Source organism: Enhydra lutris, unplaced genomic scaffold (assembly GCF_002288905.1).
Source record: "Enhydra lutris kenyoni isolate GAN:26980312 unplaced genomic scaffold, ASM228890v2 scaffoldscaffold33, whole genome shotgun sequence".
NCBI lineage: Eukaryota > Metazoa > Chordata > Mammalia > Carnivora > Mustelidae > Enhydra > Enhydra lutris.
The window spans coordinates 16,507,052-16,530,840 of record NW_019154117.1 but is presented as its reverse complement, the minus strand read 5'-3'; the positions used below and the strand labels follow the sequence as shown (position 1 = coordinate 16,530,840).

Genomic DNA, 23,789 nt, shown 5'->3' with positions numbered 1-23,789 from the left:
ATCCCTGAGTTGTGCAAGGGTCAACTGTATAGAAAATAATTGTAAATAATCTTTTATTTCTCATGGACCAATTATGTGTCTGTTACTGGAATAAGATTTCACAAATATTATCACAGTTGATCCTTTTCATCATTCAGCAATGTGGGGGTTAGTATCTCATTTTATAGATGACAAAAGTGAAGTTCAGAGTGGCTCAGTGACTTGGCCAGGATCCCACAGCTGACTAACAGAAGAGGGTTTGAGCCCACATCTACCTTGTCTCACTTCACAAAAAGAATTAGGGGGCTGACTAGACTGATATTTATCAAGGCCCGAAGTCTTGAGATGAAAGGTACTAAGCCAATTACTACTGAATGCATTTATGAAAAAAAACCCAGGGTTAAAAAAATATATTAGCAGAGGATGGTCTGACCTTCTCTGTGGAAATCCAGGGGCTACCTAGGTCATGCGAGCTGTGTCTCGTTCTCTTGCGGAAGCTATCAGATATCTGGCTTTAGCAATGAGCAAGTCGTCCAGTTCAGAAAAACATCGCCAGGTATTAAATCTATGTGCATACCGGAGCATAATGGAACCAAGCCTGAGGTACTTAAGATAAGAGCATGATTGGCTATATGGAGAGAATAATACAGATAAGGGAAGAGTTTCTGACCATCAAAGGAATGAATCAGGAGGATTAAATATAATTCATTGGTATTACCTACACATTAATCCTTGACGGGGGCGCTGTGCTGGCCAAAAAGCACTGAGAAAACCTCTCAAAAAGCCGTTTTTATTTATGTGTATCAGAGCCATCTTTTCTGAAGAGAATTTTCCTTGGTGTGTGAACCTCCCTTAGCGAAGATGGCATCCAATTTGTCACATATAATGGTAAAGATAATGCAAATAGCAAATCAGGTGTTTGAATGGGAGTCAAACCAAGGGTGATGGTAAGAGGATTACTTTTTTACATATTGTGTTTATACTGAGAAATTCCTTGGGCTGTGTGACTTAACAAGATCCTTCACTCTCTTACCTTAACCCATCCCTGCATTCTGTACAGTTGTGGAACTCAGTACAAGTCTTGCAGTTTTCACTGCATTTCCGGCAAAGATTTTTCTCTGTTAAAAACAGAACAACACAACACAACACATACACACAAAAGTAACAGTTATAAATCAGTTGGTCATTGGATTCCATAAAAGCGGGTGAAGACGTTCTGATGTTTGCGAATGTACACGACAGTACCCGTACGTGACCTTGAGCCGAATATTTTATGAACAGCCCCACACTGCACGTTTGCTCTCACTTTCCAGCAAAGTGAACAAAGGTAGGAAAACGCAGGATGGGACATGCCTCACATCTTCCATTTTGCAGACAAAGGAACCACAGCCCGTTGACTTCTTAGTTGAATAGCTGATTGGCTTCCCCCCGCCTTTTTCTCTCCCCCAAGCGGGGTTTCCCCACTTCTGAGGATGACAGTCCCACTAACAAAGACGCTGGGGCAATGCTAGGATGTCGGGGTTGAGAAGCGGTGTCTGGGGCTGTGGGATGGAAAGGCGGGCCCCCATGCTCACAGCGTGTAGACCGCTCTGAAGAACGCCACCAGAGAAGGGAATCTGCATTTAAGATGGCAGGGTAGTAAGGGTTGATAATGTATTTCTTGTATTGCCTAGAATAGTGTTGCATACTTCATAGTGGCTGTGACATTGATATGTTATTATAGTTCAGATACGTCTCCATGCTGGAGAATAGAAATACACTGGATTGGAGCAAATACACCATGAATATGGTTTTCCTGTTTAATCCCAAAGACCGATCAATCCCCATTGGAAAAAAATGGCAAATGTATGCTTATGCAATAGTGAAAAACGGTGATTCTCAATACCATCTCTGAGCTGCAAGTGAGTTATAACCACGTGTATGTGTAGGACTGAATGAGCTTTGTTCACAGGCTTCTTGTCCTCCACCTACTCCTTAAATGTTAGCGTTCTTCAAGGTTCCATGGAGGAATACTACTTTAATGGATTCCTATAAGGACCTCCCAAAGGTCCACTTCCTTTCTCGAGTCTGAGCCTCCCCTACCCTTCCCCATGAAATACGAAGTGCTTTATAATCTTATGGTAGTCCCCACATAGTCTTCCCTTCACTCTGCCATTGAGATTCCTGGACATGGCACAGGATCTGAAGTCCAAGGACCTAGATATGAATTCTGCTTTTAGTATTTCCGGTGGGCAAGTTCAGGGTCTCTGTTCTCTGCTCCACAGACATTCCAGTGATGCTGACCTTTCAGGTAACTATCTTGAGGGGATAATGAAATTACTCAGGGGAACTGTGTGAATTTGAAAGCACTGTAAATGTGTTGACAGTAATTATTACCAGTCATGATCATATCTGATCACTGTGTCTTCAGGAGGAAAATATAACAAAAGTCAGTTACACGGAAGGAGAGAGAAGCAGAGACCACTCGTATCAGTAAAGCCACTGTCTGAACAGTCTTCCTCCACTACAAACGTCCCAGGCTCTGGGGACACGACTGACTCTGTTATCTCTATCCTGTTATGCACCATCTCAGACCAAATTTCTTTGCCAAGATTCCGCCTTCTGGATAGAATTTTGAATTTTTTCTACAAGAAATACTGCTTATTTCTGGGGATCCCTCACACTCCCCTCCCCACTCTTATTTTTCCTTTCTCTATCAGGATGACGCTCATGTTCCAAATTTTGGGGGAAAAGGAACTACACGGAAATCCTACCCACCATTCTATAGGGTAAAGTGAGACTCCATTTGCCTTCTGGAAAAAAATGCTTGCCTTTGAGTCAAGGGACTCTGACTTCTTAAGAATATTGTTGCCTGATTTCTGAAACACAACTCTTATTCATTTACACTTGGGTCTTCTTTCTTAGGTCGTGCAGAAACAGGAGATAATCAGCGTCGTCATGCACCATGGTGTGACATGCTTGTTAGTTACCGAGAATTCAGAAATAAAGCAGAAGGGTGCTACCGGAGCACTAACAGGTAGGAAAGCCCAAGGATTACTTAATTCTCCAGTGAATGTACCTTTGTTTGTTTCCTAATGATGACTGATTAGGGCCCAGACTCCTGAAGTGAAGTGACGTGTTCATTTACAGATTTTTGTTTGTTGCAAAAGATTTCTGTGTGGAAAAAGCCCCTCAAATTCGATTTGTATTGCCTGGTAGGAAATTATTCATTTCTTAATTGAAGTATAATTAACAATGTTATATTAGTTGCAGATATAGAATAGACTGATTTGATGATTCCATATATTACTCACTGTTGACCACGGTAACTGCAGTCCCCATCCGTCACCGTGCAGTGTTATTACAGTATTATGGACGATACTGCCTAGCTGTACTTTTCACCTCTGTGACTTCCTTATTTGATAACTGGAACTTTGTACCTCCCCTTTATCTTTTCTGCCCATCCCTCCATCCACCTCTGCTCTGGCCACCACCGGTTGTTCTCTGTATTTAAGGGTCTTTATTTTTGTTTGTTTGCTTCCACATACAAGTGAAATTCTATGGTATTTGTCTTTCTCAGTCTGATTTATTTCACTTAGCATAATACCGTATAGCTCCATCCATGTCGTCACTAATGGCAAAATCTCACTCTCCTATATGGCTGGGTAATATTCCACTGTGTTTGTGTGTGTATGCCACTTTTTACAAGTTTTAAATTCCAGTGTAGTTAATATACAGTATTATATTAGTTTCAGGTGTACAATACAGTGATTCAGCACTTCCATATACCACCCAGTGCTCATCAGGACAAGTGTACACCGTAATCCCCATCACCTGTTTCACTCTTCCTCCCACGCCCCTCTGGTAACTATCACTTTGCTCTCTATAGATAAGAGTCTGCTTCTTGGGTTTGTCTCTTTTCCCTTGGATCATTTGTTTTGCTTCTTAGAGTGAAATCCTGTGGTATTTTCCTTTCTCTGACTGAGCATTATACTCTCTAGCTTCATGCATGTTGTTGCAAATGGCAAGGTTTCATTCTTTTTAATGGCTGAATAATACTCCATTGTGTATGTGTGTGTGTATGATGAATGGATATTCCTTTATGCGTTCATCTATCAGTGAACACCTGGGTTTCTTGCATGCCTCGGCTATTGTAAATAATGTTGCAATAAACATAGGGGTGCATACATTATTTTTAATTGGCATTTCTGTATTCTTTGGGCAAATTCCCATAGTGGGATTCCTGGATTTTATGGCGTTTGATTTGAATCTTTTGAGGAGCTGCCACCCTGTTTTCCACAGTGGCCGCACCGGTTTACAGCCCCACTGCAGTGCATTAAGGTTCTCTTTTCTTTCCATCCTTGCCAACACTTGTTGCAATTTGTTTCTTGATACTGACTAGTGTTCTTTCTTGAGAGCTATTCTAAAATGTGTGAGCGTGAGGGGTCTCTCATTGTGGTTTTGATTTGCACTTCCCTGATGATGAGTGATGCTAAACATCTTTCCATATGTCTGTTGGCCATCTGTGTATCTTCTTTGGAGAAACTTCTATTCAGATCCTCTGCCCATTTTTTTTTTTATTGCATTGTATTTTGGGTGTTGAGTCGTATACGTTCTTTATAGGTTCTAGATATTAACCCCTTATCAGATACATAATTTGCAAGTATCTTCTCCCATTCACTAGGTTGCTTTTTTATTTTGTTGATGGTTTTCTTTAGTGTGAAAAAGCTTTTCATTTTGGTGAAGTTCCTATATAGTGGCTGTTGCTTCCTGGGCCTGAAGAGACCTATCCATACATACGTCGCTAAGGGCAATGTTCCAGAAATTACTGCCTATGCTTTCTTTTACGACTTTTATGGTTTCAGGTCTCCCATTTAGGTGTTTATTCCATTTTGAATTTATTTTTGTGTATGGGGTAAGGAAGTGGTGCCGTTTCCTTCTCTTGCATTCTGCCGTCCAGTTTTCCCAGCACCATGTACTGAAGAGACCATCTTTTCTCCATTGTGTATTCTTGCTTCCTTTGTCATAGAGTAATTGAACAAATAGATGTTGGTTTATTTCCGGGGTTTCTATCTTGCTCCATTGATCTGTGTCTAATTTTTGTGCCAGCACTATGCTGTTTTGATTACTATACCTTTGTAGGCGATCTTGAAATCTGGGATTGTGATACCTTCAGCTTTGTTCTTCTCTCTCAGTATTGTTTTGGCTACTCAGAGTCTTTAGTGGTTCTATACAGAATTTAGGATTATTTGCTGTAGTTCTGTGAAAAATGCTTTAGTATTTTGAATAGAAATTGCAATGAATCTGTAGATTGCTTTGGGTAGTATAACAATATTCTTGCAATCCATGAGCATGGTGTATCTATCTACTTGTTCGTGTCATCTTGAATTTCTTTCATCGGTGTCTTACAGTTTTCAGAATACAGGTTTTTTACCTCCTTGATTAAATTTATTTCTAGGTATCTTATTCTTTCTGGTGCAATTTACAAATGAGATTGTTACGTTCATTTCTTTTTGCTACTTCATTATTTTGTATCTTGAAACTTCACTGAATTCATTTATCAGTTCCAATAGTTTTTTGGTGAAGTCTTTAGCATTTTCTATGTATAGTATCATGTTATCTGCAAATAGTCACAGTTTTACTTCTTCCTTACCAATTCATATGTCTTTGATTTCTTTTTCTTGTCTGCTGCAGCTAGAATTTCCAATATTATGTTGAATAAAAGTGGTGAGAGTGGACATCCTTGTCTTGTTTTTGTCTTAGAGGAAGAGTTCTCAGTTTTCATTATTGAGTATGATGTCAGTTGTGGGTTCATCAAATACGGCTTTTATTATGTTGAGGTATGTTCCCCTGAACCCCACATTTTTGAGAAGTTTTAATACGAATGCATGTTGTATCTTGTCAGATCCTTTTTCAGCATCTGTTGAGATGATCATATATTTTTTTATTCTTCCTCATTTATGTGATGTCATATTGATTAGTGAATATTGAACCACACTTCCCTCTCTGGAATAGATCCCACTTGATCGTCCTAAATGTTTTTCTTTAAATGTACTATTCAATTTGGTTTGTTATTCTTTTGTTAAGGATTTTTGCATCTGTTATCATCAGAGATAATGGCCCGTAGTTTTCTTTTTATATAAGGTCTTTGTCTGGCTCTGGGATCAAGGGAATGCGGCCTCATAGATGCTTTTAGAAGTTTTACTTCCTCTTCTATTTTTTGGAATCATTTGAGAATAGGTATTAACTCTTGTTTAAATGTTTTGTAGAATTCACCTGTGAATTCATCTGGTCCTTAATTTTTGTTTGTTGGGAGTTTTTAACTGTTGATTCAATTTCATTACTAGTAATTGGTCTGCTCAGATTTTCTTTTTCTTCCTGATTTAATTTTGGAAAATTGTAGGTTTCTGGGAATTTATCCATTTCTTCTAGATTGTCCAATTGTTTGGCAGATAATTTTTCAATGTTTTCTTATAATTCTTCGTATTTCTTTGATATTATTTCTCCTCCTTCATTTCTGACTTTGAGTCTCCTCTCTTTTCTTGATGTCTGTTTAAAGATTTATCAGTTTTGTTTTCTTCCTGAAGAACCAGGTCTTAGTTTCATTTATCTTTTTTTTTGGTCTCTATTTCATTTAAATCTGCTCTAATCTTTATTATTTCCTTCTAGTGGCTTTGGACTTTGTTCTTTTTCTAGTTCCTTTCTCCTTTTTCTAGTTCCTTTAGGCTTAAGGTTAGGTTCTTTACATGATATTTTTCTCGTTTTTTTGAGTCCCCTAATAGCACTATAAATTTCCCTCTTAGAACTGCTTTTGCTAATTCCCAAAGAGTTTAGACTATTGTCTTTCACTTTTTTCCATGCATTTTTGATTTCATCTTTTTTTTTTTCTTCATGGACTTTGGTTAATTAGCATGTTGTTTAACCTCCATGTATCTGGGTTTTTTTTCCCTTCCATTTTTCTCTTGTAAAATTGATTTCTACTTTCATACCATTTAAGTTGGGAAACATGCTTGATATGATTTCAGTCTTCTTAAATACAGTGAGATTTGCTTTATGACCCAACATGTTATATATACCAGAGAATGTTTCATGTGCACTTGAAAAGAATGTGTATTGCTACCCTGAGTTGTTCCTTTTCCCACCTCAATTTGCATGGCTTATGTTTTCTCATCTCTTCACTTGCAGGATGTGTCCTTATGTGTGAAGTGAGTCTCTTGTAGGCAGCATATAGATGGGTAATATTTTCTTATTTATTCACTGTATGTCTTTTGATTGAAGTATTTAGTTTACTTACATTGAAAGTAGTTTTTGGAGTTCTTCCTGATTCCTTCCTTTTTCCCTTGCTTACTTTCCTTGTGAGTTGACAGTTTTCCTTAGTGATATGGTTGGATTCTTTCTCTATTTCTTTGTGTATATCACAGGTCTCTGAGTTGTGGTTTCCACTGGATTCTATATTGAATTGAGGGTTGCTTGAGTTCAACACATTGTAAAACTACTAAAATTAACTCCCACTTCCATGTTTTATGTATGTGATGTTTTACTTTATATCTCCCTTGTCTAATTTTTCTAGATATTGATTGTATTACTTTGTGTTTTAAACTCCACAGTGGCTTTATAAGTGATTATTTTTTACTCTGTTTAGCTTTTACCTCTAAAATTTTTCTGCTTTTATAATTTTTTCTTTACACGATGGCCTATTCTTTCCATTTAAAGAATTCCCTTTAAGATTTCTTGTAAGCCTGATTTAGTGGGATGAACTCCTTTAACTTTTCTTCTTCAGGAAAACACTGTTCTCTCCTTCTGTTTTGAATTCTGTACTTTCTGGGCAGAGTATTCTTGGTTGTAGGTTTTTGTTTGTTTGTTTTAGCACTTTGAATAAAGCATGCTACTCCTCTCTGGCCTACAAAGTTTCTGCTGAAAGTCAGCTGATAGCCTTATTTGCCTTCCCTTGTATCATCACTTTTTGCCATTTTAATTATTGTGTGTCTTGCTGTGGACCTCTGTGGGTTCATTTTGGTAGGGGTTCTTCTTCCTGGACCTGGATGTTGCTTCTTTCCCCAGGTTCGGGAAAGAAGGTTTTCAGCTATTATTTCTTCAAATAAGTTTTTTGCCCCTTCTTCTCTCTTCTCCTTCTGGGATCCCCAAAATGTGCATGTTATTATGCTTGATGATGCCACAGAGTTCCCCTAACCTATTCTCATTTTTTATTCTTTTTTGTTGTTGTCAGCTGGGTTGTTTTCCATTACCATCTTCCATACCACTGATGTCTTCTTTGCATCTTCTGAGCTACTGTGGATGCCATTTAGTGTATTTTTATTTCATTTATTAAATTTATCAGCTCTGGTTTTTTGTTTTGTTTTTTTTTTTACATTTTCTGTCTCTTTCTTGAAGGTCTCACTGAGATCCTTGGCTCTTTTCTCAAGTCTAGTGAGTATCTCAGTGATAATTACTTTGAATCCTTTATCACACATATTGTGTATTCCCATTTCATTTGGCTGTTTTACTGTGATTTTGTCTCTTTTTCATCTGGGACATATTCCTCCGTCTCATTTTGTCTCTTGGTGTTTGTTTTTAAAGTAGTAGGACGGTCAGCTATGTCTCTTGGTCTTGAAAGTAGTGGCCTTGTTTTCAGAAGAGCTCCTGTGGTGTTCTATAGTGCAGCCACACCCTGGTTACCAGAACACCAGGCATTCCATGGGTGTCCTCGGTGTGGGCTCTGTGCGCCTCCCTATTGTGGCTAAGTGGCAAGCGCCTTCAGCCCAGCCCGCCGCAGTGATGCCCTCTGCCGGCTCTCAGTGTCCTGGGTAGGGCTGAGGGCGGTCTAAAACGATGACAGGCTTGGCGAGTTGGGCCAGCAGGGAGCCCAGCTGTCTGCACTTAGTCCCTCTGGCTCAGTGACGGGGACACTCATGGGCAGGGCTTGTTTCCTGCGCAGCCAGCTGTGAGCTCCACTGCGGGGACTGCAAGTGTGCTGTTAGAGTGGCTTCTCTCCCACTCCCCAGGGCGTGAGGCAGTTGGGAGCGGCGCCCTCCAAGTAGGTATGGTGGGGCAGGGGCCACTTTGAAGGGAGGACTGCCAGCTGGCGTGGATAGGGAAGAGCATATAGCGCTATAGCGAAGTAGACGGAGAGTGTCCGCGCTACGTTTCACCAACATCCAGCTGGCTAGGGCTTGGGGACGGGGTGTTGGGGAGAGGAATGCCATCTACCAGCACTTTCTTTCTAGAGAAATATTCTGTGCCTCCCTGCCCGGGACAGATTAGTCAATGTATCTCCTTCACTTAAAATCGCAGACACTTCTCAAACTGCTTCTGCTGTGCTGTCTGGGCTGCGTTATTTAGTATGCTGGATCTTTAAGGATGATGGAGACTCCATTTCCTACTGCCTTCAGGCTCTCCTGTAACTAAGGCCCACTCGAGTTAAGCTCTCCTGGTTTCTAAAGCCAGACATGGTGGCGGGGGCGGGGGGGGGGGGGGCTCCTCTTCCTAGTGATGGGCGTGCCCTGTGTGGAGTCAGATCCTCTCCTCCACACTCATGATGTCCCATCCTGTTTGTAGTTAGTGGCACCCGGGGTGTGATTTCCAACTATGTCTCCATCCTACCTACCCTTTTCAAGGTGGCCTTCTCTCTACCGTTAACCGTGGCCAGTCTGATCTGCCAGACTCCAGGTGCCTTTCAATTAGGTGAACAAACGTAGCGTTATCTCAGTATGTCTGAGGGACAAGGTGAGTTCAGGATCCTCCTACTCTACTCGCTCTGGAAATTCTTCAGTTTTGTCTCTAACTCAGCAAATGGATTTCATTTTGCCTTTCATAGTGGGCTGGGATACCTGATAGCATTTGACTCCATTTATCACTTTAAAGGTTTCCTTCTTAATGGCCCTTCATTAGTAGTTTTTGACACATGTCTAATTCTAAACTTTCTGAAATATAACACTGATACCATACCGGCCTGGTTCGTTTGGTTACTCTATGGAAAAAAGCAGGTTCGCCTGCTATCTTTTGAAAGCCTGCATCTGAAGCTGGCCCATGGCTAGAATCTGGGAGTTGGATTTCAAGAGGGTTTCCACCAACCTACCTGGTAAGAGTGGCTCATGGTGCCTAAACTGTACAAACAATATGGTTTATGCTGAACATCTGCTTTCCTTGTAGGAGCCTGGAATTTTGGTATGTGCCAGCTAGACAGTGTCTTCGTGACAACAACCCGGGGCACTGAGGCTCTAAGGAGGTTCCCACATTGAAAGGTAGCCTACATTTCACACATGTTGTAACCAGTTGTTGCTGGGGGATTTAAATTCATCTTGGGGGAAAACTAAGAAGCTAGTGCTGGTTTTCTGCATCCGTTGTCCTATGTACCTCTTCCTGATCTTACATGGTAACTATGAGCTCGTGGGTGCAACTACATGGTAAGTCTTGTGGGTCTTCCTAGCAAATCACTGAATGTGGGGAGGGGCCCTGAGGAGTCCCTGACAGTTAGTTAGTTATAAGCATTTTTATACAAATGATTTTTTTTTTTTACAACTCTAATGTGTTCTCTTAAAACCTGGTTAGATCCTATTAGATATAAGCAAGGCCTCAATTTCCCTCTTAATGTCATTCAAATGAAAACCTTCTATTTCCTCTCTAAAACCCAAATATTTGAAATCGACTCACTGGGGTCTGGGTATGATCCATCGGGGCAGTGGAGAACACAGCTGCTGGTTTCTTCATTTAGGAAGTATCCATATTTACAGGACAGGCATTGGTCACCGTGGCTCCCAAAGCAGGACTCACAGTTGGGGGCACACTTTCTGCATCGCTTCTTGTCAGCATGGTAGTGGCCAGAGGGGCAGCTGGAGACACAGATCCTGCATTGTGGGATGATAAGAAAGAAGGGCAGCATCACCAGAGACGGAGTCCTGGGCACTCTGGGAGATGCTCAACCAACAGCAGCCTTGATCTCAAAAATCCTTTTTAAAACATGACGGTAACACCATATCCAAAGAGCCAAATTCTGCTGGTCGAAGCTCTTTCCTGTGTAGGGTGCTCAGGCAGCAAGGCAGCCTCCCAATACCAAGTCCGCTAAGGAAGGCATGTCTTGGTCCAAACCATTTTCAGGTTCGGGACTAGCTCTTTAAAGGCGATGATGGTTAGAAACTAGAGGCTCAAGAGGAAGGTCGTGGCATGGGGTTGAGGGAAACTATGTGGGAACCACCATTTTATACAAAAAAGTTTGCTAATAAGCGGTTACTTCTGTTTGTGTGTGCTGTCCCACGGATCCTCTGAGCTAGGGGCAGTGGCTGTGGGTTATTGTCTAAATTCATCTAAATATATTTAAACTTGGTTATGATACATTTAAAAAAAAAAGAACTTCCTTAACTGAAGGACAGCTCTTTGTTTATTCATTCAACACATATTTACTACTGAGTACCAAGTAAAATGTTAGGCATTTTGCTGGTCTCAGCAATGACAGGTCCTACAGTAGCCAAGGGCCCTTCCTTTAAGGAACTGAAATGCCAGCATGCATGTAAACTAGAACGTGTCTGGGTCTGTCTGGATGGCTGAAGTGTGGACTCATGGCAAGTCAGCTCCTGTAGTAAGTCTTCCCTGAAGGAGGAGGGAAAGGGGGGCAGGGCTCTGAAGCAGATAGCCTCTTGACGGGCCATCACTGCCCCAGCAGCCTCCCTGTGGACAGATCTGCACAACTCAAGGCAGACACTGGGGGCTCAGAGTTATGGTAACCAAGCAGGTCTGCCTCAGGGCCCAGAGTGGAATAGGGAGGATGAGCAGGGCCGGCACCTCTGCCACACAGGAATGCGGGAAAGCATCTGTTGGGCTGCATGCTGGCGTTTTCATGAAGGGCCAACAGAGGTCTAGCGTCAGACATCCATGGATGGAAAGGTCTAGAGGGAAGAGCAGTCCTGTGTGGCGCTAGTCGCTCCCCTACGGCCCTTCCAAATGTGAGTAAAGACATTTGCAGCTTGGCAGCATACAGGGACACTGAGTATGGGTTTCAGCGTTTGGAATGACGCCAGGAGGCGGTGGCTAGGGCAGCAGCCTCTGTTCTCAGCTTAGGTCCTGGGAGGAGAACGTCAGCAGACATGGCTTCAGTGCAGCCCATGGGACCGCTGGGAGCACACAGCAGGGGGGATCGGACTCAGGCTGATTCTTACCTCGTGTTGTTTTTCAGCTTGTAATAGTAGTTTAAGCAGTCATTGCAGTGGTCTGGTCCTGGCCCGTCACAGCCCACCTCACTGCACTCAGGGTCACAGGGACCTTAAAAAAAAAAAAAAAAAAAAACTTGGAAAACACTTTAAAACAAGTCTGTTTTACCTTGAATTTGGTATAAAAGTGTAAAAGGAGGGGCGCCTGGGTGGCTCAGTGGGTTAAAGCCTCTGCCTTCGGCTCAGGTCATGATCCCAGGGTCCTGGGATCGAGCCCCGAATCGGGCTCTCTGCTCAGCAGGGAGCCTGCTTCTTCCTCTCTCTCTGCCTGCCTCTCTGCCTACTTGTGATCTCTCTCTGTGTGTCAAATAAATAAATAAAATCTTTAAAAAAAAATAAAATAAAAGTATAAAAGGAGACCTTTCTTCTTCCTTATGCAGTGAGAGGTTTTAAGGAGGAGGAATAATGTGTACCATGGCTCTGTGCATGGAGATGAACTCCTGGCGTTTTAGGGGGAAAACCTCAATTACCTAAGTATCAGGAATGAAAATCCAGTCATGGCCTGGGCTTCAAAAAAGCACAGATGGCTGCCTTGTGGGAGATAACACATATCTCAGAATTCCAATGAACAATGTCATTGTGGCAACTGGAAGAGAACTGATGGCAATTAAATACACATCATGATAAAAATGTTGGATTTACAGAAAAATGAGAAGTTAAGCTGTTGACAGAAAAAAGAAAGCTGATTATTCCACGCCTGGACCAGATTGTCTGGCTTGCCCATGGTCATTAAAATCACAGAATACCTCTGAGATGCTGTAGCCAGCAAGAAACATCATTATGGCATCTGGTGCGAGGTTATCAGTGTCTGGTCTGGGATTACAAAGCAGGTACTGAAGGCCCAGATTTAAAGTTGTGTCTTACCCACAGGCTGGTGGGCAACTCAACAAAAGAAAACTGGACATACATGTTTAAAAATGCAAGCAAGCTTAAAGAATTCCAGACCTAGGATGAAGGTTGCTAATCTTTCATGACATATTCTTTGGTCTAGAGTTAGAATTCACAGGAAGAAAAAAATGCCAAAAAGATGGGAGATTTTTATAACTGATGAAAAGCTTTCTAATGACATGGGCTAGACCTTTTGCTTGCTTGGACTAACTCCCTTTTTCCTTGTTGTCCATACTTTAGGACTTTTGGGCTTGTAATCTTCAAGCTCTTTCCGGTTAAAAATTCACATGATTTTAACTAGTAATAAACATGCACAGAATGTACAAACAGTAAGTTGATATGTCGGAAATACTTATTTAAATCAAAAGGATTTACTGTTGAACCTTGATCTCCTTTGGTCATTACAGGACTCTGTTCTACGGTTACTGAAATGGTAGAACCTCGGAGGAATGACTTAGAGAAAAATCTAGTATTCAAACACCCTCATTTACCTGGTGAGAAAACAGACTTTTTAAGAATTAGAGTGGCTTGTCCAGCATCATCAACATGGGTCCACCTTCTTAATCCAGCTCCCCTGTGTTCTCCCAAGCCTTAAAACTGATCTCTAAATAGAATTCCAGAGCTAGTGTAACTTAGGACCTATCAGCTCTCTGCTATGATACAACAGGAGAGAGAGTCTCTATGTACGGGTTGGAACTCAGCCAGCTATGGGTCCTACAGCCCCTGGAATTTGAGGAAACAGTACTAGGAATCTGGTTATGATAATGCCATCTGTGCCTTTAGCCAGGATGACTTCTTCATGAAGGTGAAAGTCACAGCTCTGAAAAAAAGGAAACATGGGTGGCCCTAAATTTTCACCAGATGATTTCTGCAATTAACCAGCCCCACGCTAAACTTACGCTTTATACGTGCCAAAGGGCTCTGTATGGCCAGTTCACAGGCTGTGCTGTGTCTTTTGTAATCTTAAACTGTCCCAGATGCAGTTTAGCATTCTAGGTTGCAGGGTAATAATGAAATAATTGTCTTTGTTCTCTCACAAGTGCCAATGTGGATATTTTGGAGAGGTAATGAGAAAAACCACAGAGATAGAAAACCGTTTGTTTAGAATTTTGAGATTCCCAGAATGTGAATTGGAAACCTACCAGAAGGCATATAGCAACAGGTTATTAGGCTCAGTTTATGTTTTTGGATGTCCTTTCTCCTAACAGAGAAGATGAAATGGTTTGCTAGTTATCACGGGAATAGTAATGTTACAAGCTCAAAACAAAATGAGATAATCTAACACGATTGAGCTCCGGTTACCTCAGCTTGCTTGAATTATTCCAGCTTATGATGGACTCTGGGATACTACCTGTTGAGAACAAAAGGAACTATGTGCATGTTTACGATATTCTGCTAAGGTGATTAATGAAGTACTTCTATCTTTAGTTCATTAAGTGTTATGTCATATCCCAGGAGCACTGAATGCCCCTTTAAGTGGTAGCGCAGCAAGACAGAAATCAGAGGGGTCCCTGGGTGGCTCAGTTGGTTTAATGTCTGCCTTTGGCTCAGGCTATGATATCATGGGTCCTGGGACCGTGCCCCACGTGGGGCTTCCTGCTCAGCAGGGAGTCTGCTTTGTGCTCCCGCTCTCAAATACATCAAATCCTTTCAAAAAAAAAAATACAGATGATATGGCTGTAATACCTATAATTGCCCCAGAAAATCAACTCTAAAACATAATTAATAAAAGTTGAGCAGAATGGCCTGATAGAAGATAAATATGCAATGGCCAATAGATTTCCTAGATACCAGCAGATACCAGTTAGAGAATACGGCATCTTTTCCATTATAACAGCAACACGACCCCAAAATATGTAGGAATAACACTAAAAAGAAGAATAGAACATAAAATTAAAAGATTTTGGTAAAATGGGACATGGTCTGTGTTTTGGATAGAAAGACTTGTGTATTATAAAAGTAATTCTTACCTAAACAATTCTTCCCATGGGACTGCATGTAAATTCACATTAAATTCCAATGGAATCTTTAGAGATGGACTTAAGAATTACTATGAAAACAAAATATTCAACAGAGAGTAAAATATATTGTGGGTGTTACTGGAGTGAGATTAAAAAATCAGAAACGGGGGTACCAGAAGATACCCTGGTTTAAGAATTTATTCTACTATTATAAAGGAAAGACCCTGCGGTGCCTGGGTGGCTCAGTTAAGCATCTGTCTTCAGCTCAGGTCATGATCTCAGGGTCCTGGGATTGAGCCCAGTGTCGGGCTCCTTGCTCAGTGGGGAGTTTGCTTCTCCCTCTCCAATAAATATTTAAAAATGGGATGATAACCCAGCCAATAATGTTAGTCTATGTGGAAAATAAAGACAATTTTATCTCATAGTATATATCATAAACCAAAATAAGTTCCAGATGACTTAATGGCCAAATTTAAAAAGCAGAGATTAGAAGAAAAAATGCATGTGGATATTCAGTTGATTTTAAAGATTAAAACTTCTTTAAAAAAAATACAAGTGAGATCTGAAACTATAAACCTTACACTCCTTTTTTTTTTTTTGGTCAAAACAACAGAACACGAAACAAAAAACTACATTTTAGGGGCGCCTGGGTGGCTCAGTGGGTTAAAGCCTCTGCCTTCGGCTCAGGTCATGATCCCAGGGTCCTGGGATCGAGTCCCGCATCGGGCTCTCTGCTCAGCGGGGAGCCTGCTTCCTCCTCTCTCTGTCTACTTGTGATCTCTGTCTGTCAAATAAATAAATTTAAAAAAAAATCTTAAAAAAAAACCCTACATTTAATAACTGAGGAAATGTTTTCAGGAAATATAATAGTTCCTCCCCCCACTTACCTGCAGGGGATAGCTTCTAAGCCCCCCAATGGATGCCTGAAACCACGGATAGTACCAAACCCTATATATACCATGCTTTTTTCCTACATATCCAAACCTGTGATAACATTAAATTTTTAAACTAGGCATAGTGAGAAACTAATAAGAGAACAATTATATCAATATACCATAAAATCTTGTATCTGTCCATCTTCTTGTGACAATGTGAGATGATACAAAGCCTGCATGATGAAATGAAGTCAGGGCACTGGTACAGGCATGGTAATGTAGCATAAAGCTGTTACTGACCCGATGATTTATCAGAAGATCATCAGCTTCCTGACCATTAGTAATGGGATACTACTTAGTAGTAGTGGTATTACTACTAGGAAACAAGTAAGGGGGAACTACTGTATGGAAAAATGTGAGAGATAAGAAAACTGGTGCCAATTTGAATAGAAAAATGGGTACAATACAATTATGTTTAATTCCTAGAACTAAGGAGGAAAAATGATTTACTAATAAAGCTATAAAACTTTTAAAATGTTCTGTTTTTTTTTTTGTTTTTTACTTTGTTTCTACTCCATTTTGGCAGGAGAAGGAGTATAATAAAGGCACAGCTGGTCCCAGCATAGACTGGTACATCTTGTCTGGAAAGGAATGTGACAAAATGTATCCAAGCTCTCAAACTGATTATTCCCTTTGATGCAGTAATTCTCAGAACTCCATTCTAAGGAAATAATTAAAGATATAAACAAGGACTGATAAAATAATGATGTTCATCCAAACCTTATTTAAAAGAATGTAAAACTCCCAGCAAACTACACATCCCAGATTATGTATAAAATGTAGTACAATCGTGGGATGGACTACTACACTGTCTTTTAAATATCTGTTGTGAGGATATGTGACACCAGGGAAATATGCTCTTAATAACCACAAGAGAAAGAAAAAGAATATGAAAACTCTCTACAGTGTGCTTTTTGCTTTGAAGAGAACAACAGTGCTGTGTGAATATACACATGCAAATATTTGGGGAGGACTAGAAAAGAAGATGGAAGAAAATATATCAGAGTATCGCTAGAAGCTGATCTGTGCATGGTGGGGTGATGTACAGGAGTTATTTCCTGAGCCTCCGTCCCCGCTGGAAGCCAGCTCACCTGCATAATCGTCTGTGCCGTAGTCCTCGGTGGGGTCTTCGACTCGGCTGTAGCGGACGCGTTCTACTTTAGGAAACTCGTTGGTTGGTGAGTATGGCTGCACAGAGGTACCATAGAGGACCAAAGACCATTCTTTCAATTTTCCTTGAGAAACAAAAATGAAATCCTAGCATGACCCCACACTCACTCTTGAGCTTTACAATTTCATTCCTTCTCATTAAGAAAAAGCAAAAGAGGGGGGCGCCTGGGTGGCTCAGTGGGTTAAAGCCTCTGCCTTCGGCTCAGGTCATGATCCCAGAGTCCTGGGATCGAGCCCCACACTGGGCTCTCTGCTCAGCAGGGAGCCTGCTTCCTCCTCTCTCTCTGCCTACTTGTGATCTCTGTCAAATAAATAAATAAAATCTTAAAAAGAAAAAAAAAAAGAAAAAGCAAAAGAGTTGTGGTAAGCATTTTCGTATGAATCCTAGCATGAGGTGCAGAGCTAGGATTGCACATTTTCCACCAGTTGAAGAATAACTGACCTATCACATACGTACTGACTATATAAGCCTTCATTTAATCAGCATTTATAAGACTGAGAAGTGAGTGCCTCTCAGCTGGACCAAGGGCTGATTTCAAATTATGGGTGTTTAAAAAGAGAACCCCAAATTTTTACAGAGGTCTTTGTCTTTCTACATATAAATACCATATTTAAATTTTTAAAAAAATTTATAGAAAAGACAAAACAACTTTGTTCCATCTAACTGAATGAGTCATTTAATAATACTTCACTATACTAAGCTATAGACCTGAGCTGTCCACTGATACCCTCTAGACATTTGGCTACTTAAAATTTAAAAATTTAGTTCCTTGGTCATACTAACCACATTTCAAATGCTCAACAGCCATATGTGGCCGATGGCCACTACAATGGATAGCATAAAGACAGAGTATTTCCACCACTGCAGAATGTTCTAGCAGACAGTGCTGCAATGAACCATTTTCTGGTCAAGAGTGCCTTGAGACAGGAGCCACAGGTTTTAACTCCTTTGCAGAGAAGGTTCTCAAGGAACATTTTGCTTTAGTTCTTACTTCTTTTAAAAACTGCTTACAGGTCACTAAGCTTAATAAGATTCATATAAAGAATCAACCATAAGCCAAAGTGATTAAGACAAAAACCATTAAAAACATGGAAGCGTGCTAGGAGGAAGCAGGACCTCCCTGAAGGTCCCTCCTCCACTCAGCCAGATACAGAGAATCCAGGCATGGTGGGGGACAGGGTTCTGCCACAGCCCCAGGACTGGTGAACTTGAGGTGTCAGCTGATCCATTTATTAAGTTTGAATCCATTCAATGTTCACAACAATTGGGAGGTAGGCGCTTGAATTCCCAGTACAGAGATGAGGAAACAGGCATAGAAGTTGATAATTTTCTCAAAGGCACTAGAGTACAGACGGCTATTAAAACCCATCTGGGGGTTCCAGTTTAAGAGGACAGTGTAGGAAGATCCTGAAGGCACCTCTTCCTACAGACTCACTGAGACTACAGCTATACAGGGAACAATCTCTGAAAGAGAAAACAAAACCAACAGGCTGCGTGGCTCCCACACAAGAGGCAAACAAAAAACCCGCATGAAAGCAGGCAAGAGAGGACGAGACACAATCTTGCAATAAACCCCACCCCAGGCATTGTGACCCACCATCAGGACTCAAAACCCCACAACGTTTCTCCACAAGAAGCAAGAAGGTTTGAATCCCATATCGGCCACCATAATTTTTAAGATCTACACCTGAGACGAGTCCCCAAGACCTCGAGGTTTGAAAACGAATAGGGCTTGAGACCCACAAGGCTACAGTGAATGGACTAGTTGTTAAAGAGCTTGCCTGTGTGGACCCACCAGCTCCAAGGCTCAAGGCAGAGGCAGCCAATTGCAAAGTCCGGACTTTCTGTGAGAGAGGCTTATCTGGTTATCTTTACATACGGCGAGGGGCCTACTGAAATACTCTCCAGCGGGCACCATCTTGGCTCTCTCCCTCAGTCTTGCTCCAACTCACTAGTATCTCCCAGAAGGAACCTGAACTCATCTGGGACCCAAATTTTTATGGCTGCCTGCCAGGGGACACCTCTTGGTTGCTGGCACCGGTGGCCAGCAGGACTTATGTTTACTGGTAACGTAGGACTGTAAACAAAATGGACAGATCTATACTTCAGCTCACCCAGAAGAGAGAGAATCAAAAGCATCTAAGTCTTGATTTCAGCTCAGGTCATGATCTCAGGGTGGTGAGATCAAGCCCCACTTTGGGCTTCATGCTGAGCACGGAGCTTGCTTAAGGGTTATGGGCATTGGGGAGGGTATGTGCTATGGTGAGTGCTTTGAAGTGTGTAAATTTGGCGATTCACAGACCTGTACCCCTGGGGATAAAAATATATGTTTATAAAAAATAAAATAAAAAAAAAAGATTTTCTGTCTCCCTCTGCCCCACCCCCCAGGTCATACACTATCTCTAAAAAAACACAAAAAAGATGCGAAGTTATGACCAAAATAAAAATAAAAACCATGAAAATATGAAGTATTAGACTATCATCAATGAAAATGAACAATCTAGAAGAAATGGGTACATTTTTAGACTTATATAACCCACTAAGACTGAAGCATTAAGAAACAGAAAATCTAATCAGAGAAATTACTAGTAAAGAGATGGAATCAGTAATAATAATAATAATAAAAGGTCATAAGCTCCTTGCCATCGGTCTTGGTGATAATTTTTTCGGATCTAACCAAATGCAAAACCAAAAAAAGGAAAATAAGTCTGACTATATCAAACTAAAAAGCTCTGCATGGCAATGGAAGCCATCAAGATGAAAAGGCAACCAGCCTACTGAATGGGAGAGAACATCTGCAAATCATGTATCTCATGAGAGGTTAATACCCAAAACATAAAAAGAACTCCTACAACTCAGTATCAGAAAAATAATCTGATTAAAACATGGGTTGGGAATATGAATAGACATTTTTCCAAAGATGACATACATGAGGCCGGCAAGTATGTGAAGAGATGTTCAACATCACCAATTAAGGAAATACAAATGAAAACCACAGTATCACCCTGCCCCTATTAAAATGGCTATTACTAAAAAGACAAGATCTAGCAAGTGTTGGTGAAGATGTGGAGCAAAGGGAGCCCTTGTGCACTCTTGGTGGACACGTCAATCAGTGCAGCTGTGATGGAAACCAGTATGGAGGTTTTTCAAAACATTAACAATAGAACTACCATATGATTCAGTTATTCCACTTCTGGGTATATCTGAAGAAAACAAAAGCACTAACTTGTAAAAGTATATGTACTCCCATGGTATTCAAAATAGTCAAGATATGGAAACAACCTAGGTGTCCACTGATGGATAAGTAATAAAAATGTATTTTTACCAGCGGTAATAATACAGTAGAATCACATTCATAAAAAGGAAGGAAATATTGCCATTTGTGAAAACATGGATGGATCTTGAGGGCCTTCTGTGAATTGAAATGTCAAAGACAATATTATATGATCTCACTTGTATGCTGAATCTAAAGAAAACCCAGAATTACCGTGGTGATCATTTTGCAATACGTACAAATATCAAATTATTAGGTTGTATGCCTGAAACTAATATAATGTTACATATCAATTATATCTCAATTTAAAAAAAAGAAAAGCCATTCAGAAGCCAAATGCTGTTTGTTGTTGTTGTTAGAGAGACTGAGTACACGAGCAGGGGTGGGTGGAGCCCAAAGTGGGACTTGATCTCGTGACCCTGAGATCATGACCTGCACTGAAATTAAGAGTCAGATGCCTGGGGCGCCTGGGTGGCTCAGTGGGTTAAGCTGCTGCCTTCGCCTCAGGTCATGATCCCAGGTCCTGGGATCGAGTCCCACATCGGGCTCTCTGCTCTGCAGGGAGCCTGCTTCCCTTCCTCTCTCTCTGCCTGCCTCTCTGCCTACTTGTGATCTCTGTCTGTCAAATAAATAAATAAAATTTAAAAAAAAAAAGATTTAAAAAAAAAAAAAAAAGAGTCAGATGCCTAACTGAGCTACTCAGGTGCCCCAAATGCAGTGTTCTTAAACCATTATATGAAACAACCGTCCTGTTTATTTCCAAGAGTTTAGAACCTTTAAGTTTAAAAATCAACATATTCTATGCCACATTCATTGTTGTTTGACATTTGCACTGGGCCAGCCCATTGGTTTATATGTGTTTGCCCTCTGTCAGCTTTTCCTTGGACTTACATGTTAATGACTATGCTTTTCATAATTAGGGTGCCATTCCGTCTCAGAATTCCAAGTGTTATACGTTACATAGTGGCAAGAAATGAATGTCTAACTGAAATCATGACCCGCTTGCCTTTACAGAGCAATGCAAAAGAGAACACATTTTTCTTTGGCAACTCTCAGGTATACAAATGGAGCATATAATGCAAGGACACTGTCGGAAATCCAATCCATCAGTCACCCTAAAACCTGGCTCATTTAACTTAAGATCAGTTTGGATCTAAAATTTACCCTTGTATAATACTTGTAAGAATGCTGACTCATAATTGATTATTTCCATTTGTGTCCTTTCTGAAATGTCTTGTAAGCCCACTGGGGACATACTTGTTGGGCAATTCATCCCTTTATGTTTCACTTATTATGTAATCTTATTTCCTTAGAATCTAACACAGTTCACATCAGATATTGCCATATTTGGGCCGTCATGTTTCCCTTATCATAATGTTTTCCATTTGCTAAATTACTTAGGAGATTTTGCAGTTGATGATGCAACTTTCTGTTAAGAAATCACTGTGTAAATACAGAATGAGAAAAATCTATTGTACATGTTGGTACAAAAGTGCAATCTGCCCAAGGATGAAAACCCAAGATAGGTCTAATGTCTAACAAAACAAAGACAACGATTAAAAAAAAAAATCCTTCCTATGGACTTCTAATTCAAGATGTGGGAAGACCCTGAATTCACCAACTCCACAGACACACTCATTCTCTTCCTCCTGAAGTAGAACTAAGTGCTGACTGAACAGGTTCCATACGAGATAGACCACATAGAGAATGGCAAGAAAGATGGAGACAGAGTCATGAAGGGACTTTGCCCTCCCCCAACACCATGAACTGCAGCAGTTTAAAAGGGCAACTAGAACATGTAAGATCCAGCCCTAGAACTCCACCAAACGGCAGGGGCATTTGTGGAAATATCTCCAGGTTGGAGGGGCTGATGAGTGCCACGGTTTGCATTCCCCCTCCACCGTGATAGCACGGAGAGGAGCAGGGTCTAGAGCCAATGCTGTTCTGCTGCCTTAGTGAGCTCTGGGCCCTTAGCCCACACTTTTAAACATTTAAAAGAGGAACTGGAATTTAAAGGATCCAGCTGAAACTCAGCCAAATTGTGGGAGCTGCTGGAACTCCCTCTGGCTCAGAGAGGCTGGTGAGTGCCATGGTCTGCGTTCCTCTTCCACCTTGATAGCATAGACAGGAACATGGTCTGGATGCCCTTGTCAGTTACTACCTCCATAAACCCCAAACCCCTAGCCCACATCAGCCCCAGCTGTCCCACCAAGGCAGTCCCAGCGTGGTGCACACTGGGATACCTGGATCAGTGCTCACTATAGCTCTAGCCATCTTACCAAGGTGACACATGTGCCAAGTATCCAGGAATACTCTAGGCCCACAAGTTGGCTTACAACTTGCCAGGACTTCCCTGGTACAGGGTGCCCCATGATCTCCTGGCCTGAGCCTTCTGGGCTTCAGATGGAGCTTGGGTCTACTTTAGCTTCAACTGTCCTCCCAAGGTGCCCCTCAGCACAAAGACCCCTGGGACCCCATAGCTTGTAGCCACTTTAGCTTCTCTGCTCAAAGAGTGCTGTGACCCCTCCAGCTTACATGTACTTTGGTTTCATCTGCTCTGTTGGGGCACTCTCTATGTGGAGAGAACTGGGACTGCCCCAGCCCATGTCCACTTCAGTATTAGTTATCTTGCCAGGATACCCTCTGTACAGTGTTATGATCCCGAGGCTGGTACCCACTTCAGCTTCAGCTATTAGACTGTGGTGCCCCCTGCATAGATTGCCTCAGGACCACCCTGACACAGCTCAGGCCAGTCCACCAGGGTGGTCCCAGCATGGAGTGACCTGGGACCTCCAGCCGCCAGCTAAAGTCACCAGGCACATACAGTCTGCAAAGCAGATGACCATACACAAGATCAGTCCTTTTAGTTTAGGATAAGTAGCTCTACTGTCTAATTCTTAGAAACAAATGCAGAAACCCAAACAAAATGAGTAGACAAATGAAAAGAGTGAAAGAACAGACAAGCCTCATAAAAATAACAAAGTGAAATGTACATAAGCAATATGCTTAATAAACAGTTCAAAATAATGGTCATAAAGATGCTCAGGGGACTAAAGAGGAGTGGAAGAGCTCAGAACTTCAACAAAGAGGCAGGAAATATATAGAAAAATCAATCAGTTGTAGAACACTAACTGAAATTAAAAATACACTATAAGGAATCAATAGTAGATTAGAGGATACAGAAGAATGGATCAGTGATCTGGAAGACAGGGTAACAGAAAGCATCTGAGCTGAACAGCAAAAAGAAAACAAAAAATTAAGAATGAGGATAGGCTGAGGGAATTCTAGGAAAACATAAAGCAATCAATCATTCACATTATAGGGATCCTAGAGGGAAAAGAGAGAGAGAAAGGGACAGCAAACTCATTTGAAGAAATAATAGCTGAAAACTTCCCTAGCCTT

General features: G+C 41.2%; 1 protein-coding gene across 2 annotated transcripts in view; it reads right to left on the bottom strand.

The window, feature by feature from the left end:
• Nucleotides 1–23,789, bottom strand: part of LOC111153546 (proprotein convertase subtilisin/kexin type 5) — a 455,156-nt gene that overhangs the window by 158,502 nt on the left and 272,865 nt on the right. For both annotated transcript variants that reach the window (XM_022512624.1, XM_022512625.1), the window contains exons 14-17: nt 17,034–17,177; nt 12,108–12,210; nt 10,609–10,802; nt 1,013–1,097 (exon numbers count right to left, since the gene is read on the bottom strand). In XM_022512624.1, the coding sequence (XP_022368332.1) occupies nt 1,013–1,097; nt 10,609–10,802; nt 12,108–12,210; nt 17,034–17,177 (526 nt within the window). The remainder of the gene's footprint in view (nt 1–1,012; nt 1,098–10,608; nt 10,803–12,107; nt 12,211–17,033; nt 17,178–23,789) is intronic.